This window comes from Nyctereutes procyonoides, unplaced genomic scaffold (assembly GCF_905146905.1).
Source record: "Nyctereutes procyonoides isolate TBG_1078 unplaced genomic scaffold, NYPRO_anot_genome, whole genome shotgun sequence".
Classification (NCBI taxonomy): Eukaryota; Metazoa; Chordata; class Mammalia; order Carnivora; family Canidae; genus Nyctereutes; species Nyctereutes procyonoides.
This window is the reverse complement of record NW_026575020.1, coordinates 31,086,134-31,108,215: the sequence shown is the minus strand read 5'-3', so window position 1 is coordinate 31,108,215 and position 22,082 is coordinate 31,086,134. Positions and strand designations below refer to the sequence as shown.

The 22,082-nt window shown below is 58.9% G+C and overlaps 2 protein-coding genes across 8 annotated transcripts; both read right to left on the bottom strand.

The window, feature by feature from the left end:
* Positions 1-1,436: 1,436 nt before the first annotated feature.
* On the bottom strand, positions 1,437-4,578 carry LOC129508080 (snRNA-activating protein complex subunit 4-like). Its single transcript, XM_055322987.1, has 3 exons — positions 3,711-4,578; positions 2,580-2,689; positions 1,437-1,669 (listed from the first exon to the last, which is right to left on the bottom strand). The coding sequence occupies exons 1-2, from the start codon at positions 4,434-4,436 to the stop codon at positions 2,588-2,590; spliced, it is 828 nt and encodes a 275-aa protein (XP_055178962.1). The 5' UTR covers positions 4,437-4,578; the 3' UTR covers positions 1,437-1,669; positions 2,580-2,587.
* On the bottom strand, positions 4,475-22,035 carry SNAPC4 (small nuclear RNA activating complex polypeptide 4). 7 transcript variants are annotated; one of them, XM_055322969.1, is made up of 21 exons: positions 21,969-22,035; positions 20,825-20,959; positions 20,085-20,131; positions 18,971-19,138; positions 18,693-18,818; positions 18,086-18,164; positions 17,662-17,743; positions 16,744-16,848; positions 16,586-16,658; positions 16,122-16,286; positions 12,913-13,060; positions 12,616-12,722; positions 12,376-12,470; positions 10,980-11,074; positions 9,839-9,918; positions 9,050-9,526; positions 7,769-8,009; positions 7,309-7,379; positions 6,694-6,804; positions 5,953-5,980; positions 4,475-5,379 (listed from the first exon to the last, which is right to left on the bottom strand). In XM_055322969.1, exons 2-21 carry the CDS (start codon positions 20,952-20,954, stop codon positions 4,475-4,477), a joined length of 3,333 nt encoding a protein of 1,110 aa, XP_055178944.1. In that variant the 5' UTR covers positions 20,955-20,959; positions 21,969-22,035. The 7 variants fall into 7 exon arrangements, with proteins under 7 accessions (XP_055178944.1, XP_055178953.1, XP_055178907.1 ...); XM_055322978.1 differs by lacking the exon at positions 21,969-22,035 and adding an exon at positions 21,667-21,919 and having other exon boundaries at positions 9,050-9,523; positions 20,825-20,962; XM_055322932.1 differs by lacking the exon at positions 21,969-22,035 and adding an exon at positions 21,667-21,917 and having other exon boundaries at positions 20,825-20,962.
* Between the last annotated feature and the right edge of the window lie 47 nt (positions 22,036-22,082).

Here is a 22,082-nt window from a genome sequence, read left to right as displayed (position 1 = left end):
TGCAGCGTGGGCCCTCTGCAAAGTGCAGGAGATCCCAGGGCTTCAGGCCCAACTCTGGGATTTCAGCCAGATGCCCACACACACAGTAGGCCAGCCGGGCCTTGATCACATGAGGGCTGGTGTAGCATCCAGAAGGCATGTGGCTGGAGACCCCACTGTGGCCTGTCCGTGCTTGCCCCACATGGCCACCAGCCCCTGCTACACTGCACACCCTATCCCTTCCTGGGAGTGTCTCCATTTAGCAACCTCTTTACTGGGACACTCGGGACTGTGACAGCAGGCTCCCAGGCCACTCATCATGGCCCCGCAAACCAGTTTCAGAAGGGCTGTTGACCAGCCATGAGCTGGACCCAATAGCCAGGATAGCAGGCCTCCAGACCAGGGTCTGCCAGGAAACCCCCAGGCCAAGGCCTCACTGGCGCAGCTGGGCCGGTTGGTCCAAGTTGTTGGCTGCCAGGCTGAGGCAATTGCTAGGGAAAGGCCAGGATGGTCCTGAGCAGGGCTCCCGGCCCCACCTTCCCATGGCAGTTGCCTCTTGCCTGACAGGCTCCCCGCCTGTAGGCTCTCGGACCTCTGACCCTGGGTGGATGGAGGGCTGCCATCACGCCTCCAGAACAGCCAGTCCTGGGCCCTCCAGGAGCTATGACCAGCAGTGTTTCCCTGCTCTGCAAAAGCAAATTAATAAAGGGTGTCTCCCTCACGGGGGTGTTGGTAAGAATTCAATGACAGAAATGTTCTGTTCTCTGTATCAAAAGCCAGAAATCAATAACAAAAGGCTAACTGGAGAATCCCTAAACGTTTGAAAATAAGAGACCTCTAAATAGCCATAGGTCTAAAGGAGCCCCCAAGGAAAGCAGAAACGAGCTGAAAAAGCACCAGGTGCAAACTGAAAAGCTAAGAGCTTGTGCACGAGGCTGCATGGTGGTGGGTCAGCCCCTGGTGGGTGGGTACAGCACCCCAGGGCATGCTCACACTTGGAGAGCACAGGCATGAAGCCTCTAGAACCAAGCACCTCAAAAGGCTGCACACCAAAGCCAAGGCTGTGCACCGTGTCCCTCAGAGCGCGAAGGGTGCTGGGGCTTGGCCTCCCACCAAGAAGTAGCTGCTTGGGAGGAAGGCGATGTCCGCCTGGGGCCGCTGCGTGACTTGTGGGCAGGCAGGCAGCCGCTGGTTCCAGATGCCTGCCTGGGTCGGCGGTGTGGTCAGGAAGGCAGTGAGGCAGGTCCACCCTATTCCCTGTGGCCCCACCAAGGCAGCAGCTGCCTGGTAGCTCTCGGCAGGCCCTGGGGCTCGAGCCACAAGCGTGTTCTGTGCAAAGGTCACTCCCCATGTCCTACACTGTGGCCCGGAGCTCAGGGGGCTCCTCAGACCTCAGGGCCCAGCCATCCGGGTCCTGGCACGGTCAGGGGAGCCCCAACCCTCTGCCCAGTCTCTTAAGGCAACAGGAATCTGGGGCTTGCCTTTTAATAAAAAAATAAGCCATTCACTTTATTCCTTCAAACATTCCTTCCGATTTGTGCTGGAGGACCAGCTAAGCCCCAGTGGCTTCATGGTCACACGGCGAAGCCTCCCCCAGCCTCCAACTGCTTTAGGCTGCTTCCTCCGGGAGGGTTGGAGCTGGGCTCCACAGGCAGGTGGGCTCACTCGGGTCCAGCATGGCTCCCGCCTCCTGGAACACACAGATGCCCAGATGTTGGGGACACCCTGACCCCAGCCAGACCCCAGAGACGGTGCCGTAGGATAGGAACCAAAGGTGGCATTAGGACTCCTCCGAGGGCGCAGAACCAGGTCTGGCTGCCCACCTGCAGTCCATGCAGGGGGCCATGCTGAGGGCAGGCCCTAGAGCCTGGGTGGGCTTCTGATGCCCGCCCCCCCGCCCCCAGCATCCCCTCTGTGGACCCTCTCAGGGCGCAACCCCACTACACTCGCAGGAGCTGGCTCCCACCTCTGGCTCCCAGACGTCTTCCCCCACATGGGATCTCTGCACCATGAACTCAACTAATCCGTACTGAGGGCCTACTCGATGCCTGCTCTCTGGGCACTGAGGACCCGGCAGCAAAAACCAAATCATATCACTGCCCTTAAGGGCTCACATTTATGGCAGACATGCATGTAAACCATGTCGGGTGTAGAAGAGACAGTGCTAGCAAGACAGACATTGACAGTGGTACTGCCCCAAGAGAACAGTCAGAGAGAGCATCTCTGAACAGCCACACACTGAGCAGACATGATTGGGAAAAGGGAACAAGCCTTACAGACATGGACGAAGGCCAGGCAGAGGGGACAGCAGTGCAAAGGCCCCAAGGCACACGTGGGTCAGCAAGAAGGAAGCACCAGAGCCCGGAGTGTGGAACCCAGTGGGCGAGGAGGTAGCTAGGGGAGAGGGATTACATGGCCCTCCCCACAAACGGCTCCCATAGGCCTGTATAACCCTCCCCATCACACTTGATGTGAGCTCCTAAGGGCGATGATAGTCTGCCCCACATCTGGAAAGCTGTGGGCTCTTGTGTGCCCAGAACATAGGCACAGGGAAGGCCCATGGTATAGGGGTACCTGCACCCACCCCTGCCCCTCCTTACCCTGCTGCTCACACCAGCCGCCGCCTCTTCCGGGCATGCCAGGCATGCCGGGTTCTGCGCACATCAAGGGTGTCACAACCGTCCAGGCTCTGCCCAGAGTCTGGGGCTCCCTAAAACAAAAGCCAGGCAGAGGGCACAGGAGTGAGTCCCCACTAGGACAGATAGGGAGAGCAGTGGCAGCAAGCAGTCACGCCAGGGGGTAAGCTACATGCTGACAGCACAGTGCAGGGTCAGGCTGCTCCCCACACCTTGTCCTTGCAGACAGTGTGGCTCACAGAGGACCAGAGGCCCCAGCACATGCAGGGGCCACCCGTGGGCTCTTGCTTCCCTCCACCCCAACATAGGGGCTCCATTGCCCTTGAGGACACTCCAGAGCAGCCTCCTACACTCCGGTCTTCCCAGTCAGGCCAGCAGGGCAGTGGCCGAGAACACAGGCAGGTGGCAGCGGAGAGCCCGCACATAGGGGACAGGAAGCTCTTTCCCCCCACAGCCCCCCAGCCACAAACCCTGCCTCCTGCTGTCCCAACGGTGCAAAGGGGAGCCCCAACTGGGAAGCCTGTAGGAGACCCCACAACCTCCCAGATCTGGCACATGACTAAGTGGCCAAGCTCTCCCATGGCCCCAGGAACAGGTCAGAGGATGCCTTGCCAGGAGCCCCGTAGCCCCGTGGTACACATGGCCACAAGGACACAGGGACACCTGCCTGCACATGTCAGGCTTCTTGCCAGTGAGTAAGGATAGTTTTGCCCCCACAGGTTGGAAAGCTCTTCTGGGGCAGCTACTGCCAGAGCCAACAGCTAAAGATCTCGGGGTCCCCAGATAAACAGGGACAAATGCAGTGCCACCTTTGTGGAGCTTGTGCCCCACCACAGGAGCCCGTGTGTGCATGGGATGCATGGGACCCAAGATCACCCACTCCCTCCCTCAAGCAAGGCCACGAGTGAAGAGGTTCCTCTTTGTTTCCCACAGTGGCCTCAAAGGAGGCCACATCCGTACAGACTGAGCAGGCCCAGAGCCAGCTTCCTCCTCAGCAAACCGTGGCCAGCCCTGGGGGCTGGAGCTCCCACCACAGCTGGGTGTGTGGACATGGCTGATGGCCACAGGGAAGCAGGGCAGGGGGCCCGTGCCTACCTGAACAGGGATGGTAGCTGCTGGTCCTGCCTGAGGACCACATGTGAGCTCCAGCTCCCCTAGGTCATCCTCACTCTCAGGGTCAGCCCTTGTGGCCACTGACAGGGTAGTGGGGACGCCGTGGGGGGACAGGGTGGCCAGGAGTGCAGGGAGGGTGAAGGCAGCCAGGAACCGCGCCTTCAGCAGCAGGTAGGCCGGGCTGTCCTGGAGCTGCCTCCGCACCTGTCCCAGTGAGGCCTGCAGGGCTCCAGCTGCCCCACTGGGCATGAGGGATGTAGCTCTCTGCTCTAAGGTCTTCTTGTGGAGCAAGAGTCCAGACAGGGCCCGAAGGCTGCACAGGGCAGGTGGCTGGTAGGGTAGCCTGCTCCCCAGCGGAGGCACGCACACCCCCTGCTTTCCCCGCAGCCACTCCCGCACAGCTGCCTCGCTCTCCTGGGACAGGAGGTCCAGGTCTAGGGCACCCTTCTCAGGCCTAGGCCGCGGTGGGGGTGGCCTCTCCAGGCCCAGAGGCCCTGGGAGTCCCCCTGGCCTTGGGGACCCTGGTGTCTCTCCTGGGCCACTCTCAGCTTGCATAGGTGGCTGGCTGGATCTGCAGGGCTTTGCTTCAGGGTGGTCAGCCAGGAGTGTGGCTTGGGAGGGTATCCTGGGCATAGCTATCTCTCGGGCCACTTGTGCCTCTCCAGGGAAGGCAGGTCCCCCAGAGGCATGGGCCACATCACCACCCATTTCCACAGAATTTTGGGACTGGCAGAGCACTGGAATGGTCAAGAGGTCTGTCCTGGAGGGAGGATCTGAGTCTGTGTCCACGTTGGCCGGGGCTGCCAAGGGTGGCTCAGCCCAGAGGGCCTGGGGCCCCGGCCTACCTGCATCCCAGGCAGGGTGGGTGACAGAGTCACTGACAGTCCCTTGGGGTCAGAGGTCCCCCCTGCTGGGCCTCGAAGGCCCACCACAGCTGGCACTGAGAGCAGCCCCTGAGCCGTGAACACCCAGGTGACAGGCAGGGGAGTGGTAGCCACCACGTGCGGCCCCTCCTTGTGCATGCCCAGAGCTGGCGTCAGGCTGAGGGGCTGGACAGGCAGCTGAGTGGGGCTGGGGGCTGCAGGGAGAAAGAGTGGTGCCTCAGGCAGGCCCTGCTTCCGAGACGTGGCAGGGGCCTGGGACTGTCCCAGACCATCTTGATGGCCATTCACAGAGACCTGGCTGGGGCCCAGCACCGGAGCTCTGGAGGCAGCAGGAACAGCCTCTGTGGAGGCCAGGGTGCGGGCCACGACTGGCAGGGTGGAGGGCCGCTCGTCCTTGGCTGACGTCCTCAGCCCAGTCACTGCAGGGGCTCCAGGCCCAGAGAGCACCATGTCTGTGACAGCCAGGCCCGAGGTGGAGGGGTGGTGGGGGGTCTGTGGTAGACTGGGCTGGAGGATCAGTGGTGAGGACAGCAGCAGCGGTGGGAGAGCCACAGTGCCCTCGGTGGCCTTCTGGGCCCGGGCCTCCCGAAGTCGCTTCTCCCGGAGCAGCTCGGAGACGGTCTTGGGCTTGGGCCGGGGGCCACTCGGAGCTGGCAGGGGCGCCTGTGCACTGGACTTGGCACGGCAGGGCTGCCAGCTCCTGCTCCCCTTGTGGCCGGTGCTCTGCTTTGCAGGATCTCGTGATGGCAGGCTGCAGAAGCTGCGGCCTGCAGGAGAGACAGAGCTTACGTGAAGAACTCCATATATGTGGACCGGACATGGGCTTCCCCCACGTACCATCAGGAGGCCCCTGTGGAAGGCGGGTGGCTGCTGGGAGCATGGAGTGGGAGCCCTGGCGTCTGAGCTCCCAGACCTCCCTGAGCTCTGGCTGTGGCCAGGGCACTGGGTGCTGGGCAGCAGGGCCCATCGCATACCACACATCAGCACCGCACCTTCAATGTCCCCAAGACAAGGACGGCTGGGCAACACCGCCCACCTCACGTTGTCTCCCAGGCCCCAGTTCCTCGCATGATGCTGCTGGTGTGGGGACGCTGGTGGCGGCCAGCAGATGCCCCTCCCTGATGCCTGGGACTGGCTCATGTGCCAGGTAGGTAGGAGCCTAAGGAGCTGCCTCTGTCCCCTCCTGTCAGCCACGCTACTGTCCTTGCTTTGGGATGCAGAGGAGACCTGGCACCAGGGCCACAGTGCTGCTCAGAGCCCGAAATTCAACACCCATGGAAGGTTTGCTCCCTTCCCACTACAGGAGATGATCAACACAGAAGCAGAGAGGCAGACAATACCTGTGGCGTTCTGTGTACTTGAAGACATCTGAAAAGTAAGTGTAAGCGCTTCAGGGAAGTACCCAGGGTCCAGACCCACTTCTCTACCCCCAGGGAAGCCTTCCTTCTGCCCTCACCTGCAGCAGAAACAGGGCCCCAAGCACCAGAGCCTCCCTCCCTCCCACCCACATCCACCTACAAGTACCACTGGGTGAGCTCATCACAGTGTGGTCAGGGCTGCATGGGGTGGAGAGAGAGACAGGAGCTTGGCTCTCCAGGCAGGAGGCCTCAGGGGCTCCGGGGCCTGGATGGGGCACCACAGGGCTGACCTGGTTGGTCCGCCTTTAGCTGTGATTGGACTTGAGGACATGGGCTCTCACAGACAGAGCCCACACCTGGCATCCCACCCCAGCAGGGCCAGTGCCTAGAGCAGCAGATGCCCAAGGGCTCAGAGGCCTCCACGCAGCACAGGCTGTGGGACCAGGCAGGCCTGAGTGCCAGCTCTGGCTCTGCCTCCCCTGGACTTGTCACAGAGCCTCGGGGCTCCAGGCAAATGGGCAGACACCAGGACATCTCAGAGCCAGCAGGGCTGTTCTCAGGAGCTGACCCAGCCCCTAGGACACCTGAGAATGCCTCCAGTCTCTGGAAAGGGTTGGCATTGCCTTACTCCCCACCTGGGCAGCTGCCGTCCACCCCAGCACTGGCCCTGCCATGTCAGGAATGGGAGGGAGCCTGTGCCCAGCGCTCACCCCTACTTCTCACCTGTAGGAGCCCAGGCCCTGGGTCCTGAGCACTAGTCTGGAGCAGGGCAGATGACTGGGCCTTCCTCTCTCGAACAACCTCCATGCAGCCAGTGGTGTCGATCTGGAACAGCTTGAGGGACACATGTGACACATGCATGACATACTTGTGACAAGAGCCCATCCCCCTTCCCTGCCAAGGACTGAGATGATGAGGGTGTCTGCAACCAAACTGCACCAGCTCTGAGCACGGCCCCCAGGGTAGGTCCAGAGTCCAGTACAGCCCCTCAATGCCACGACCCCTTCACTTGACCCAGCTGGCCTCAGGGCCCGGGGGCATCGGAGCAGTGCTCCCACTGCACCTGGGTCTCTTTCCTGAAGTTTTGTTTATGCACTGGGGCTCCAGGCACCCCGTCCCTTTTCAAGATGGGGTTTAATGGTTGCTGGAACGCGACTCCAGCACTGTCCCTTCCATGGTGACTTGCCTGTTAAACGTCACAAGCCACTGAAAAACCCATTCCCAGGGCCCAAAGCTTCAGAATGTTAGACTTTAACAAGTGAATCCACCACAAACTTCAAAATTCACCGGGTGAAACAAAGTACAAGAAAAGAAACTTCTGCATCACGGGCTTCTCACCTGGATAAAGAGAGTGAACACGGGGGTGCTGGTCAGCTGGGCATCCTGCAGCTGCTTCCTGAGGCCATCGGCTGAAGGAACAAGGGCTCACGTGCAAGGTGGTTCTGGCTGCTGGCCCTGACTGGCCTCAGCCCTGACCCCCCCCCCCCCCCCCCCCCCCCGGAAAACACGACCAGCTCTCCAGAAACCCAAATGCAGATATCATGCACCTGAGCCCTGAGAAGACCCTTGCTAAGGCCTGAATGGCTGTTTGCTTGCCAGGCCATCCCCTGGGTGCTAAGCATATTGGGAGACAAAACCCAACCAGCCCTCCAAATGGATGCTCTTTAGAAAGATGAGACAGGCACACGGGTCCCTTCCCTCCCTGTGCATTTCCTCCCCAGCAGGGTCACCCATCTGCTCTGTGTCTTCCCCCACTCCAGTCCCCACAGGAGCTCTCAAAGGAGCCCTAGGGCAGTACCTTGAGTGTGCACTGTGACAGGCCTCTGGGAAGTGCAGGGCAGGACATCACCCACCCACGAGCTCATGGCCATCAGGAGCTGGTACTCAAGGAGCCTCCTCTGCAGGGCCTGTCCCCGCCACCGCCGCCTGTTCCTGGTTGTCCTGTGCCACAGCTGCCGTACACGGGGCCTGGCCACACTGCTATCACCGGGGCTGGCCCCCAGGGATGAGCTGAGCAGGCATGACTGCCTCAGTTTCTCCTATATAAGGAAGAAAGGCACTTGGGCTTCCCAGCCAGGCTTGGCTCTGGGGCTGTCCGTGCCCCACCCTTACTACTCCACACTCCTTCCCTGTACTGGCAAAAGGGGGACCAGGCCGAGAGGGCAGTGGCTATGGGGGCTGTGGCAGGCAGCAGTTGGGGGCCGGCTCCTACCACCATCTGACGCCAGCAGGCTCTGTTGGTTCTGAGCACCTGCAGCAGATGACTCCCACTATTGCAAATGTGAGGCTGGACACATGGGGAACCCTGGCACGGGGCCTGCAGGGGCAGCACACACAGCCTTATGCCCAGGTTCCAAAGCAGGGTGGTGGGAAGTGCCCTGAAGTGCCCTCGGGCAGGTCCCTAAGGCCTGGCACAAACAAACCTGGCTGGCTTGGCTGCAGCCAGCACTAACAAGGTCCCCGACCACCAGCAGGCCCCTGAACTAATGGTACCACATGCTCATAAATCCCATGGGCAGCAGCCTCTGGACCGGTGCCCAAGGGCCTGACAAGTCACAGATATGGCAGAGGAGCCATGCAGCCCAAGAGCCGGCACATGTAGTCTGCCCCGACAGCCCGCTGTCTCCTCAGGTGCCACAGAGTGGAGTCTCCAACTGCTCCCAGGACTCAGTAGCCTGTGTGCTGCAACCCCGCACGCAGCCGGAGCCAGGCATGCCCCAGGGCCCTGACACCTCAGACACCAACCAGGACAGGCACACACAGGGCTGCAGGACAGGAGACCCTCCTGCTTGCCACCCCTGCCTCACCACCGCTCAGGGACAGACTGGTCAGAAACAGCTCTGAGTCCAGGAGCCTGCCCAGTAGAGGCCTCAACAGCTCTCCTGCATGGCTGGTAAAGCAGACCAGTGGGGAAACGAGGCTGCTGCCCTACACACCATTCACGAGGTGTGAACACTGTACAGAGCCAGGACATGGTGTCTGAGGCCCCTCCATGCCCAGGAAAGCCTGCTGTGCCTCAGCACCAGTCTTGCTGACCCTCGAGTAGCAATGTGGGATGCAATGGGGCCTGTGGCCCTACCTTGTTGGCTGGCTCCTCTGAGCTCAAGGGATGAGTGTCCACCAAGTCTGGGTGCCCGATGCCTCCTGCACTGGTGCTGTGGGTCCTGGAGGGGGTGTGTACCCTGCCCACCTCCTCTGTGGGAGCCGAGGCTGTGGGGTGAATGGCCCCGCTGCCATCCTGAGCCTTGCTGGAGCCTTGGGGAGGGCTGGAAGGTGAAGCATGGTGTCCTGGCCAGCCCCGGCCCCCCGCTCCACACGGCTCACTGGCACTCTGCCTGGCAGGCACCCACAGGTCCATGTCCGGCACAGTGTGCTGTGTGGATGGTGGTGCCTGGCCACCTGCCTCAGTCTCTGGGGCTTCCTCTGGCTCTGAGTCCTCGCTGTTCCCGCTGCCGCCCTCGCCACTGATGTCCTCACTGCTGGTGTCCCCGCTGCTGGAGCTCCACCGCACACGGCGAAGGGGACGCCGCCTCCTCCTCCCCCGATTCTGCTTCTTCTGTGGGAAAGGGCTATATGGAGGCCTTGGCTGCCCAGGGCTTGTGGACCAGGGATAAGGGGCAGGCAGGCTGGCCCTCTGAGGAGAGACCCTGAGCAGTCTGGGACATGGCGTGCTGAGAGAACAGTCCCCCTGGCCGTTCTGAGGTGATAACAGCTCCCTGATAGAGCTCAGGGGCTCTCTACCCTTGGCCTCTGGGAAGAAAAGATGCCAGGACCAGAAACCAGACGTCCCTCTTCCTCTCCCTGCCCGGTGGTGATGCTGGCCCCATAGGTGATAGGGCCTTTGGACTGACTTTTAGTAAAGCCTCACCCTGACCATGATCTTCCACTTGCTCAGACACTGGGAGCCCGTCCGATGAGGTAGTTCAGAAGCTATTTTTGCCCAGTGACCTACAAAACAAAACAACGTGGGGGCTGCTTCCCAGAATCTGTGACAACGTATTTGCCAGCTTGGACAACGGACTCTTCTCGAAGACACGCTCTCCCGTAAAAGACAGACACCATGTGCCATCGGAGTGTGTGCTCACCAGCACACCACTCCCTGCATCTAAGAAGCTCAGGGATAGCAGGGTGATCGGCCCTTTAGCAAAAATCTAGAGAACACACAACTGAGGCGAGGAAACACACTCTGCGCTTATGTAAATGTAAATCATCTCCTCTGTCCTGACAGTACAGGCAGGAGGACACTGGGGCCTTCTTTATAGGATTGTGTGACCAGTGCAGCAGTCTGAACTCTGTGTGCACCTGAACTTGGCTAAGCCGCGTCTAAGGATCTGCTGTGGATAAGAGCAGATGCAGAGACCAAGCTCTTGGCTCATTCCAGCTTGGGGACAGAAATGAGAAATGGAAACATCTGTCAACAGATGTGTGGCTGAGTAAGCTCTGTCCTCTTCCTCAGGGAGATGGGACACAGCTGGCGATGCCAGGAGGTCACAAGACACATAAAGACAGAACATTCATAATGGATAGCAGAACGCTGCATCATAAAGTGGAAAAGAGCAGACTCGGTGAACTCACACCAAGAGACTCAATTTTAAAAAGCTTCCCTAGAAAGGCGCCCAGAGAGCGGACCAGGCAGGTGCGCGTGGCTGGTGGCAGCCTTCTCGAGGAGAGGAGTCACGGCCCTCCTGAACTTTTTTTTTTTTTTCTGAAGATTTTTTATTTATTTATACATGAGAGACACAGAGAGAGAGAGGCAGAGACACAAGCAGAGGGAGAAGCAGGCTCCATGCAGGGAGCCTGATGTGGGACTCGATCCCCAGTCTCTAGGATCACACCCTAGGCTGGAGGTGGCGCTAAACCACTAGGCCACTGGGGCTGCCCCCTCCTGAACTTTCCATCCCCACTGTGCGTCAGTGTGCAAGGGGGAAAAGTGGGGACAGGGAGACAGCTGGGGTCGCCACAAGCTGTGCCTCCCAGGGTCTCAGGGCTGACAGAGGCCCAGGACTTACCAACACCGTACTTCTCGATCAGCTCAACCAGCTTCTCCTCCTCACTTGCATTCCATCTCCCCTTTTTCAAGCTGAAGTGTAGCCGTCTGAGATACCTGCAAACAGCAAGGACACGGGGGCATTTCAGGCGCCAGAACGCCCTCCCTCAGCCATCCTGGCTCCAGCAAGGGCTTTGAGACCCAGCACTAAAAGCTCAGGTGATGAACAAGGAATAGATTAACTGGACTTCATCAAAATGAAAACCTTTTCAACACGTCTCACAGGATGCCATCGAGAAAGGGAACATGCAGCCCCCAGACTGGCAGATGTGGCCTCTGATAAGGAACTCTTAGCCAGAACACGTATCAACTCACAAACCCGTGACACAAGAGCGTGCAGGTGCCTGTGTGGCCCAGCTTTCCGCTGTGGGGGTGCAGTGATGCTGGACGACACGGCTGTCCCCCAGCTAACTCCCAAGGAAGCACCACACTGCTTCCACAGCACCTGCAGCATGTGCCCTCTGCACCCTCGTCAACAGCTGCCTGCCCTCTCGTGCAGTTTTTTTATTTTTTAATTAATTAATTAATTAATTTATTATAGTCAGAGAGAGAGAGAGAAAGAGAGAGAGAGAGAGAGAGAGAGAGAGAGAGAGGCAGAGACGTAGGCAGAGGGAGAAGCAGGCTCCATGCACCGGGAGCCTGATGTGGGACTCGATCCCGGGTCTCCAGGATCGCGCCCTGGGCCAAAGGCAGGCGCCAAACCGCTGTGCCACCCAGGGATCCCTCTCGTGCAGTTTTAAAGCAAATGTCCTGATGCAAGTGAAATGGGATCTCACTGTCACTCTGATCGTGTTTTTGCAATGACTAATGACACTGAGCACCGTTTTTGTGTGCTCTCTGGAGAAACGACTATTTAAGCCTTTGTCCCTTTCCGGAACTGTGTGCTGTGGTTGGCAAAGGGTGTTTCTCTGGGTGGTGGTCACAATGTCCTGAAGTTGGGGGGATGGGCTGCACGCTCCCTGAGGACAATAATCCCCCCAGAACACCACTTTTCACGTGAATGTGCCATATGGCACATGGATTAAGTTGTTAGAAACCGTAAAAAAAAATAAATAAAAAATAAAAAAAAACAAGAAAAGGAGATCACCAAAGCAGCCTTCCAAGGATCTTGCTGTCAGATCAACAGGGTCAAGGAAATAAGCCTTGAGCCCAGTGGGTCAGGGGCCACCTCAGGTTAAGCTCGGACAAAAGTCTGGTTCTAAAAACCATGGACGTCCTGCTTCCTGTGCAGTCACCGGCACATAGGGCTCCCACGGCCACCCTAGCTTCCACCAGCAGACCACCCGGGGCCATGGGCTGCTTGCCTACCGAGAAGTGACCCCAGCAAGGCCTCCCTCACCCAGCGAGGTCCAACTCACCGATCTCGGCACTGGGCATCGCTCCTACCTGGCACCTCTTCCCGGATTTTAAACCAATCCTGCTCCCCATATTTGGCAACTGCTTGAAGCAACTTCTGCAGGAGAGAAAGCAAACAAGCAAGGCCTCTGCAGGCAGCTATAACCTCCGCAGCCCGCAAGAGCCCATTTCAGAAGGGACGGTGGGCACCTAGGCTCACATCCCGGGATGGCTCTCCTCGGCTTCCACGGCCATACACTCACCGCATCTTCCTCTGGGGCCCAGAACCCCTTCTTCAGGCTGGGGTCCAAGCTCTTGGTCCACCGATAGATGAGTTGCATGGAATCTCTCCCTTCCATGTAGTAGACAACTGGAGACAGAGGAACCTGGTGGGCACTGTGCTTCCTGGGTCATCCGGCAAGGGGCTGCATGACCTGACTTCCCCTCCAGCCCCTTGTGCCTGTAAGGACTGAGTTGCATCCGCCTATGAGGGGCCTCAAGCTGGGCGGCATGCAAGCTGCGGCAGGAGCACAGGTGGCAGGACCTACACGGGCACTCACTTCTCCGGTAGGGGATGTGGCTGCCGACACGCATCTCCTGGACGAGCTGGGTGAGCAGGCGGTCCTCCTCCCGAGTCCATTCCTTGCGCTTCAGAGCCTTGTTGTGCTGCTGGTACTTTTGCAGGCACTGGAAGGCACTGCGGTTGGTCTTCCCAAGACCCAAACCAAAACAAAGTGGGTGTTACTGGGCGGGCACCGCCTGCAGAGGGACGGCCAGGGTGCAGGTCATTTGTGCCTTGCAGGCCATGCATTTTTGTGAACCAATGACCTAGTTACTCCTACCAGACCCTGCAGGCACAGTGGAAAGCATGATGGCAGATGACGGCGAAGCACCAGTTTGCAGCTTCACCAGATGTGTATCCAGAAAATTCTGTAATGCTTCATTTATGTGACCTCAAGGTGACACTGGACTACTGGATGGCAAACGCCAGCTCAGCAGCCTGTGAGAGGAGCCTCCCTGCAGAGCTCATGCCTCTGACGACATGGGGGATGCAGTGCTGCCCTAATTTTGGGGCCCTGACCGGTCTCTCTGAAGCCTCCATGGAGGGCAGCTGAGAGGAGCCTGCATGTTGGGGAGCAGGGGGCCAGTTCTTGTGGTGCCCACATCTCTGAGGAGGCCATCCTAGGAGAGCTCTGGAGCAACCGTATTCCAGGTTCCACAGGTGCTCCAGTTCAGCATGTAAACCGCCAGTCTACACAGCAGAAGCTTTTGCCTGAGCATGTCCCCCATCACCCCCTTACTCCCCTTTTCCCAAAAGCTAATTAACTTTTAAACACTCTTTTTTCCTAAAGAAGACTCTCAAGTTAGAGAGAACATGACATGTATGGTTGGATGTAAGCAGTCTGCTGGCCTACGAGGTCTGGGTTTGGTGATGCCCTTTCAGACTCAACACCAAAAGCATGGTCCTTGAAAGAAGGGATCAGCTGGGCTGTGCTAAAAATGAAACCTCCTGCTCAGTGGAGACATCAGGGGAACGAGACTACAAGCTGCACACACAAGATGCATCTGATAAAGGCCTGTCATTCCAAATACACAGGAGGTTCCTTAAAACTCAGCAACAAGACAATCTGATTTAAAAAATAAACCAGAAACCTCAACAGACTCTTAACCAAAAACGACCTGCAGATAAGAAATAAACCACCACGTGTTTGTCACCAGAGATGCAAAAGTAAACGAGACACCACCACACGTCTGGGAGAATGGCCCGAATCTGGAGCCCAGATGCCGTTGCATGCTGGCAAGGACCCTCATTTGTGGCTGGGGGCTCACAGCCCAGGGCGGCCACTCCAGAGGACAGGAGTAAACACCCTCTTAGCATACAACCACTCCTTGATATTTCCCCAAAGGAGCTGAAAAGTCACATCCACACAAACACCCTCACACAGATGTTGACAGGAGCTGCAGTAAGGACTGCCAAATCCCAAAATGATCAAGAGGCCCTGCAGCAAGTGGGTGGACTAAGCGAGGTCCATCCAGATAATGCGCTGTTATAGTGCTCAAGAGAAATGAGCGGTCAGGCCGAGAAAAGGCACAAAGAGGAGTAAGTCGTCCATACAGGCTGCAGGCAGCAGGGCCCCAGCCCCGTGACATCATGGAAGAGGCACCGCTGTGGAGGCTGCGAACTGTCTGTGTGAGACTGCCCCGGTGGACACATCCCCCACACTGCCCAAACCCAGAGTGCACCGTGACACAGCCCCGACGTCCATGCTGGGCTCTGGGTGCCCACACGCCAACACACATCCAGCCTGTTAAACAAAGCACCATTCTGGTAAGGGATGATGATGGGGGTGGAGCAAGGGATAGAAGGGGAGCCTCTGCATCTTCCTCTGTTTTACTAGGAACCCAAACTGCCCTCAACCAAAAACCTTAAAACCCAAGAAACTAAGGAAATAAAGACTAAAAACAACCTTAAAAGCACAACTCAGGGGATGCCTGGGTGGCTCAGCAGTTGAGCATCTGCCTTCGGCCCAGGTCGTGACCCCAGGGTCCTGGGATCGAGTCTCACATTGGGCTCCTCGAGGGGAGCCTGCTTCTCCCTTTGTGGGTGTTCTCTCCGTCTCTCGTGAATAAATAAAATCTTAATTTTTTTTTAGAAAAAGCACAACTCAGGAAGTGTGTAAAGCATACGTGTATGGAACAGGTTACCTGGCTGCTCAGGATAAGCAGTACATCTCCTGCTTCTTTTTTTTTTTTTTTAATTTAATTAATTAATTTATTTATGATTGTCACAGAGAGAGAGAGAGAGGCAGAGACACAGGCAGAGGAAGAAGCAGGCTCCCTGCACCAGGAGCCCGACGTGGGACTCGATCCCGGGTCTCCAGGATCGCGCCCTGGGCCAAAGGCAGGCGCCAAACCACTGCGCCACCCAGGGATCCCACATCTGCTTCTTTGCAAGGGGGGGGGGCGTGCCTTTCTGACATTGGCGGGGCGCTCCAGCCCAGCGCGCTACAGATGAGCTCGGCAGGACAGACCACAGACCGTTAGCCAGGTATGCGCTGAACCCTGTGCCCTCGGGGTCTGTGCGGCCTCCGCACAGCTTTAATCAGGTTTGGTTCAGTGGCTACGATCATGTGTCTGTCTACAGAAGCAGTCAATCCAAACACCTGGACTTCATGGACGACCTTCTTAGGTCGTAAGCCAGTAAAGCTCAAAGCCAGCACAACATGGAGGATTCTTGAGACACCTAACTGCCTAAGACCCTCCCTACAGAGGGCCGAAGCGGTGGCCAGAGTCCCAGCTCATGGCGAATTGTTCTTGAGAGGCAGGCCTTCAACACCTTCGCAGTGGAGACAGAGGCTGAGCGGAGCCCTTGGTCCTTACCTCAGAAATGAGGAAAACAGAAGAGCCCAGAGAAAACTGGGAAGAGTGTTCCCCTCAAACCCCATCAGACCAACCCCTGGGCTTCACGGGAATAAGGAAGGATCCAGAAGGAAGCCAAAAACAGGCCCTGGGAAGGAGGGGGAAGGTGGGTGAGCACTCAGAGACAGATGGGGGCTGAGGAGCCAGAAGCTTCCGGAGATTCAGCCCAGGGGGCTGGAGAGGCTACTCTTCTCCTTGTGGGCCACACCCTCAAAAGCAGCACGTTGATGAACCTTGGCAGCTCCCAGGGCTGTGGCATGACAGGCACCCCGCGGCGACCCCAAGCCCGCCCAGTCTCCCAGCCGTGGACCCGACCCTGCCTGGTCTCGGGGGCCCCTCCGGTCCTTACCCCTAGCTCCTTGGCAATCGTCTGCCACTGCAGGTGGCCATGCTTGGCGGCGATAGCCTTTAGCTGGTCTACCTCCTGCCCACTCCACTCCTGCTTGTTGATGCTTGGGTGCTCAAAGTTCTGCCAGAATTTCCGGATCTCCTCTGCGCTGCGGCTGCCCTCAAACTGCACCCACAGAGAAACAACCCAACCTGAAAGGACTGTCGTGCTCTGGTGGCTGGTGGCCTGGAGCCCCAGGAGAAGCAGGGTTTGGCTGCAAGCACATGCCTGAACCCTCACACCCTTCTGTCTCAGGAAAGGCACCTCAGGCCAGCAGGATGGGCCCCGTAAAGCCTCTCCACACCGCTGGATAGGCACCTGCCCAAGGCTTCACGGCAGATCTGGTGGCCACTGGGGACGTGGCCTAACTGCCTGACGCTGATTTGCTCATTCTAAGCCGCCAGCCCAGCACTGCCCCAACTTACATTAACGTTGGAAATCTTCTCCCAATCGTGGTTGTCAAGCCTGTTCCCCAGCAAGGCCTCCTCTGGGAGCTTCCTGGAGGAAGGGACACGCTGCCAGCGTCATGCCTGGCCTTCCACGCCTCTCCCAGGCCACACCATCCCCGTAAGACCCAGCTCACCGGATGTCTTGGGCCTCTGTCTCCGCCTCCCTGCTCTGCTTCTCCAGGACCTGCCTCTCTGCCTCGCTTGTCACCCTACTCTGTTTCTGGTGCAAGTACTCAAGCCTATGGGCAAGCAGAGGCACCAGGGTTATCTGTGTCACCCCTGGGGGGCAGGGGGTGGGGTCTTGGGGCCAGTTCGGCTTCCCCATGCACACAGGCATGCGCGTCACTCCACGGAACGAAGCTCCACATCAGGGGGCCCACGCCAGAGCCTGGCTCCAACTCCAAGCCTGCCTTACAGGCAGGAGGCTACCCGGCTTCCCACCCACAGGAAGCAATGAGCTCCCCCTCTGGGTGCTGCTGGCGACATGTCATCAACTAGTGTGGCTATGGGTACAAGGACACACAGTAACAAACCCCAGCTCGGCGTCCCAGCTGCCAGCCTTGGCCTGGCATGCAGTGAGATGTACTGTGGGTAGCCTGGCAACAGGGCTACTTAAGCCTGCAGTCGCACCTCCTGAAGGCCAGGGAGAAGGACACCATCACGGAAGCAAACCCTGACCCGCCCATCAGCCGTGAGACCATGGGCAGCCCCAGGGAGCCCTGGCCCAGCCAACAGGCACTGTGAGTTGATCACATGGTGTCACTGCATCACAACACAAAAAGGTCTCGAGAACGGCCCATTTCAGACCAGCGAAACTGCCCGAGCTGCGTGAGTGAAGACGACCATTCAGCCTGCCTGGTTCTTGCACGCAGGATCTCGAGCTCAGCTGCCTCGCTGGGGACAAGTTCCGGGACCGGCGCCTCTCCCACTGCGACCAGGGGGTTGTGGCCACATCGGAGCATCTGCCCATCAAAAAGCGTCTGGCCTGGACACCCTCCCACCCCCGCCAGCTCCCCGGGGAGGCTGACATCTGAGGCCATGCTCAGACTTACTTCAACAGCTTCGGCTGAAGCAGGCGCTGCAGGCGGTCGCTCACCACTGACCTTCGGAGCAGAGCCTTCTCCCAGTTTTTCCCTAACGACAGACAATGACCTCAGCAGTGCCTTCCCTGACTTCCATTCGAAGAAGTGGTGGGCACACGACCAGTCCAGGGCCGCAGCACTGGCGGGGGGACCAGGCTACAGGCACAAGGGCCGCTGTCCAGCAAGGACGCCCTGGCCCACGCTCACAGCTGGGCCCCTGGGGCTGGGAGTACAAGGATGGAAAGACAGACCGGATAGTGAACTGTGTGGATCACAGCCCTAACATGGCGTGGGATAGGCAGGGGTTTCGAGTGGCCAGTCCCAGTGGTCAAGGCCTGAAGGGGGAGGCACCTGGGGAGAGGCAGGGCTGTGGTGCTGAGGCCCAGGTGCTTACACTTAGTCACCAGGAGCTCCTCAAAAGCCTTGATGCCCTGGGCGGCCTTCTCTCGTGTCTCCTCGTTGGCAGGAGGCCCCTGCCAGATAAAGTGGTGTCACAATGTGGACAGAACCCAGGTATGCTCACCTCACAGGCCGAGCATGTTGCTCTGAGGCCCCACTAGGACTCTGGAGCCCTTCCCCTTGGCCTCCTTGAGCAGCTCAGCCTCAAGGGAGTCCGGGCACTGGACACCTGGGCCCAGGGCTACTGCCTGGTGACTGGCTGAGGGCCACGACCCAACCGGCATGGGGTGGGCTCAGCAGTTCCCTGGGACCTTGCAACCAGGCCGCCATGATTCTGCCAAGCTGCCCCAACCTTGGCACCACCTCTTACAGAAATGCCCCCAGGCTTACTTGTGGAGCTGAGATCACCTTGCCACGTTCCAGGGCCCAAGACCCTGACTTTCACCATTGGCAACAGTGGAGAGTTTGAAAGAGGCTAGAGAACATTACCCTGAACAATCCAAGGGAAGCCACAACACCCCCAGCAGGTGAGGAGACGAGAGACCCTTCCCACACAGCCTGACCTTCTCCCCAATGAGGAGAGCGGAGAGACAGTTACTCACCACTCCAGTCACTCTATCCTTGAAGTAGGGCTTCATGAAGTGCCCTATGTACAGGTTCGGGGGCAGGATCTTGCCGTCCTTCACTTTGGGGCCTTTGGACCCTGCCAGGTCACTCATGATCTCTTCCTGTGGCAGATACAGAGGGTCCACTGGGGCCAGGCAGTAGTGACTGCCCTTGTGGAGAAGGGGAACCAGGCAGCCAGGGAGCAGACTTAGCTCAAAGCCATGGCACTGGGGTGTCCGGCCATGAGGGTTCTGAGGGCCAGGCCCTGTCCTACCTGCTGCTCCCGGTTCTGGGCCAGCAGGAGGCTGACCTCCGCCAGCCTCTCCTGGATGACCTCCTGGTAGACCATGTTCAACTGCAGGCAGGTCTCTGGGTCTTCAGGGAGGTTCTTCTCCTTGGGGTCATCCTCACCATTGCTGGCCTCACCCCACCTCTCCTCTTCCTGGTTGCAGGTGAGAAATGGCAGATGAGAAAGAAGGCATGCAAACACCATCCCTCTTGTGACTCAGGGCAGCACAACGAGCGTGAGTTCACGCTCCGGTCCCTGGAACAGCAGGAGACCACCCCGACATAGAGCATGTGCACGTTCCACATCTTAAAACAGAAAACAAGCTTCTGAAGGCACCTCTGGGATTAGAAAGGATAAGGAGGTGAGTGCTTTTCACTTTCCACAATAAATGCTTCTGTGGAACTAAAGGCTCTGAATGGGCTTGTGTGCCCTCATCCCTGGCAGGGGCAGTGAACACTAACACGGGTGCAGAGGACCACTGTGGTGTCAACAAAATTGAAGACTAGGAATAATCCACAGGTCCATTAGGTGTGGAACTATGTAAATCTAAGCCAGGGGGACTACCTGGCAATCAAGAAGAGGCATTTCTGTACCTATTGCCTCATTGAAAGAACAAAAATCCAATCATAAAGATTCTCTAAGTTAACATGAAATTCTAAAATAAGCAAATAGCAGCAATAAAAACTGGCGTGACTTGAGTACTACCTGCTAGGCACCGTCTTAGGTGATCACACACATGGGCTGAACTACCTGTCCTGTGACTACCCCACTGCACCCTGCAAACTGAACACAGACAGGCAAGCTGCAAAGGGCCAGACTCCAGCAGTACGCTCAAAGCCTTCCACCTGTGATGTCATACCCAGATCTGTGCGCATTAGGAGGAGCTCAGGAAAGCCAGGAGACATACACCCCAAGCTATAGACAATGGTTATTTCTAGGGAGAATGTTAATTTTGGTGACAGACGCTCTGTGATATGTCACCTCCACTAACAAGCACATGGAAAACCCAAATGAGCTCAAAGCACCCCCCTTGGTCTTGGGCCCACTGGCAGGGTGGGGTCTGCCTTAGCAGGCACAGACAGTTCAGGCCAGTAGTTACCGAGACAGGGGAATCAGCAGCATCCGAGTCCTCCTCTGGCAGTGAATCTGTGAGAATGCAAGCACATCGTGTGGATGACCAGTGACGGGATGCCACACCCACCAAAGGGATGACCAGCAGGTGCAGCACAGGGTCGTTTCCTGATGGTCAGAGGTGGGTGGGGGCTGAAACTGGACCTTCCCTTCCCATCAGCCAGTGTCTGAGCACTCACTGACCGGACAGGTCAGGCCCTGAACCAAGGGCAGGGTCAGCCAGAGAGGGAAGGTGGACCATGCTGGAGGCCAATACAAAGCTCAGATTACAGGTGAAAGGCAAGCCCTGGTGTAGCCCAGAACACTGAGAAACAGCCTCAGGACTGCTCCCCAGGGCCGAAAAGAGGCAGGTAGGCAGGAGGCCCAGTTTCTCATAGTTTCATAGTTTCTGACCACACAGGCAGGCCTCCAATCAGATCTCTGGCGAGGGCCCTGAGGGCCCAGGGAGCACCAAGGACAGCCCCGGGGCAGGGGTGGGTGGGGAACGGGACTCTCAGCTGTCTAGTGTGGTGGTGACTGACAAGCAGAGCTCTGGAACCTTCCGACTCCTGAGGACAGCATACTCACACCCAACCAGCAGGTTGGCCAGCTAAGGAGGAGCACTAACAGGCCATCCCCGGGAGTAAAGGCAGAGGTCGGTGTGGGCGAGCACTGGGCTGGTACGGAGGCCAGATGGATGGGTTCCAGCCGTGGCCCGTGGAAGCTTACCTGCATCAGAATCCAAAGCAAGACCAGACTCGGAAACACCCACACCAATGCTCGAGGAACTGGGATCCAAAATCCTCTCAAGCTCTGCAATCTCCTTTGCTATCTTCTCTCTTTCAGCATCTACGTCCATGACTCCTACTGGTCAACGGGACAGATGACAGGATTTCAGGGACCCATCATCCACACACGCATACCCGTGGGTGGGTGGGGGGCGACAGAAGCCTGACCAAAGCAGGCGGTCCTGCTCAGGGAGCCCTGGGGCCCTGACCTGACACCCCCCACACCGCTCCAAACACCCGCTATCTGCTCCACCAGGTGCTGAAGCCACGTGAACGTGCCTGCCCGCTCCCAGGCAGGCTGTGAGCAGGATGGAGGCAGAGTGATGGGCATGGAACGGACGCGCCCCAATGCCGGCCAGTCACCGGTGCAGACACGGCTCTGCGTGGTAGCCCAGTCACCAGAACAAGGACGAGGCCCAGGCCGAGAAAAACCTGAACCCAGGGCTACCAGCGGCTGCGGGCCGGTCCCGGGGATGGTGGGCCGGGCCCCGCACCTACAAGGGCTCCCGGAGCGGCTGACACCCAGCCCGACCTGGTATCTTAGCAGCGCCAGTCGGGAAGGCCGCAGAACAGAGGAGGCTCGTGAGGCCTCGGCCCGGACCGGGAGCCGGACGCCCAGCCGGAGAAGCTCCCCCACCCCCGCCGCAGCCCCGGCGCTGGTGCACGCTGCGAGCGAGCCGAACCGGCCGAGAGCCGGTTGCCCCCGCCGCCCGTCCTCCCGCCCGGCCCCCGGCCCGGCCCCCTTCCGGACAACCTCCCCGACACCGACTCCGCGGCTCTCACCCGCCGCCAGCGCCGCCGCCAGCGCCGCCGCCCCCTACACTTCCGGCGGCCTCAAGACCGGAAGTCGCGCCCCGCGGCCGCAGCGCGAGGCACGCCGGGACGGGACCAGCGTCGGGCGCTTGCTGCCCCCGCGCGCCGGCCGCGGGGTTGGGGGGCTGTGGGGTCGGCCGTGCGAGGCCTCCTCCTTGCGGAATCCCGCTTGCTCCTCTCTACCTGTGCTAACTACATCGGGCTGTTGCTGCGGCCAGGCCCCAGGGCGGGCGGCGCGCAGGACCGGAGGCCCCCCCCAGCCCCGCGCGCACCTCGGGGCCCATCCGGGGCCTCCCCGGGCCGGGCGGAGCCAGCCTCCGGTTGCACGTCCTCGGGGCGTGTGCGGAGCTGGGGCAGGGCAGGGCAGGGCAGGGGGCGCTAGTCCC

Excerpts from the sequence above, each read along its gene's own strand:
- LOC129508080 (XM_055322987.1), bottom strand. The coding sequence starts at position 4,436 with ATGGGTGGTGATGTGGCCCATGCCTCTGGGGGACCTGCCTTCCCTGGA. Across the intron at positions 2,690-3,710 it reads CAGCTACCATCCCTGTTCAG|GGAGCCCCAGACTCTGGGCA; the intron begins GTAGGCACGGGC and ends CTTTTGTTTTAG.
- SNAPC4 (XM_055322969.1), bottom strand. The coding sequence starts at position 20,954 with ATGGACGTAGATGCTGAAAGAGAGAAGATAGCAAAGGAGATTGCAGAG. Across the intron at positions 19,139-20,084 it reads CTGCTGATTCCCCTGTCTCG|GAAGAGGAGAGGTGGGGTGA; the intron begins GTAACTACTGGC and ends ACCTGCAACCAG. Across the intron at positions 9,527-9,838 it reads AGTGGAAGATCATGGTCAGG|AAGAAGCAGAATCGGGGGAG; the intron begins GTGAGGCTTTAC and ends CCTTTCCCACAG.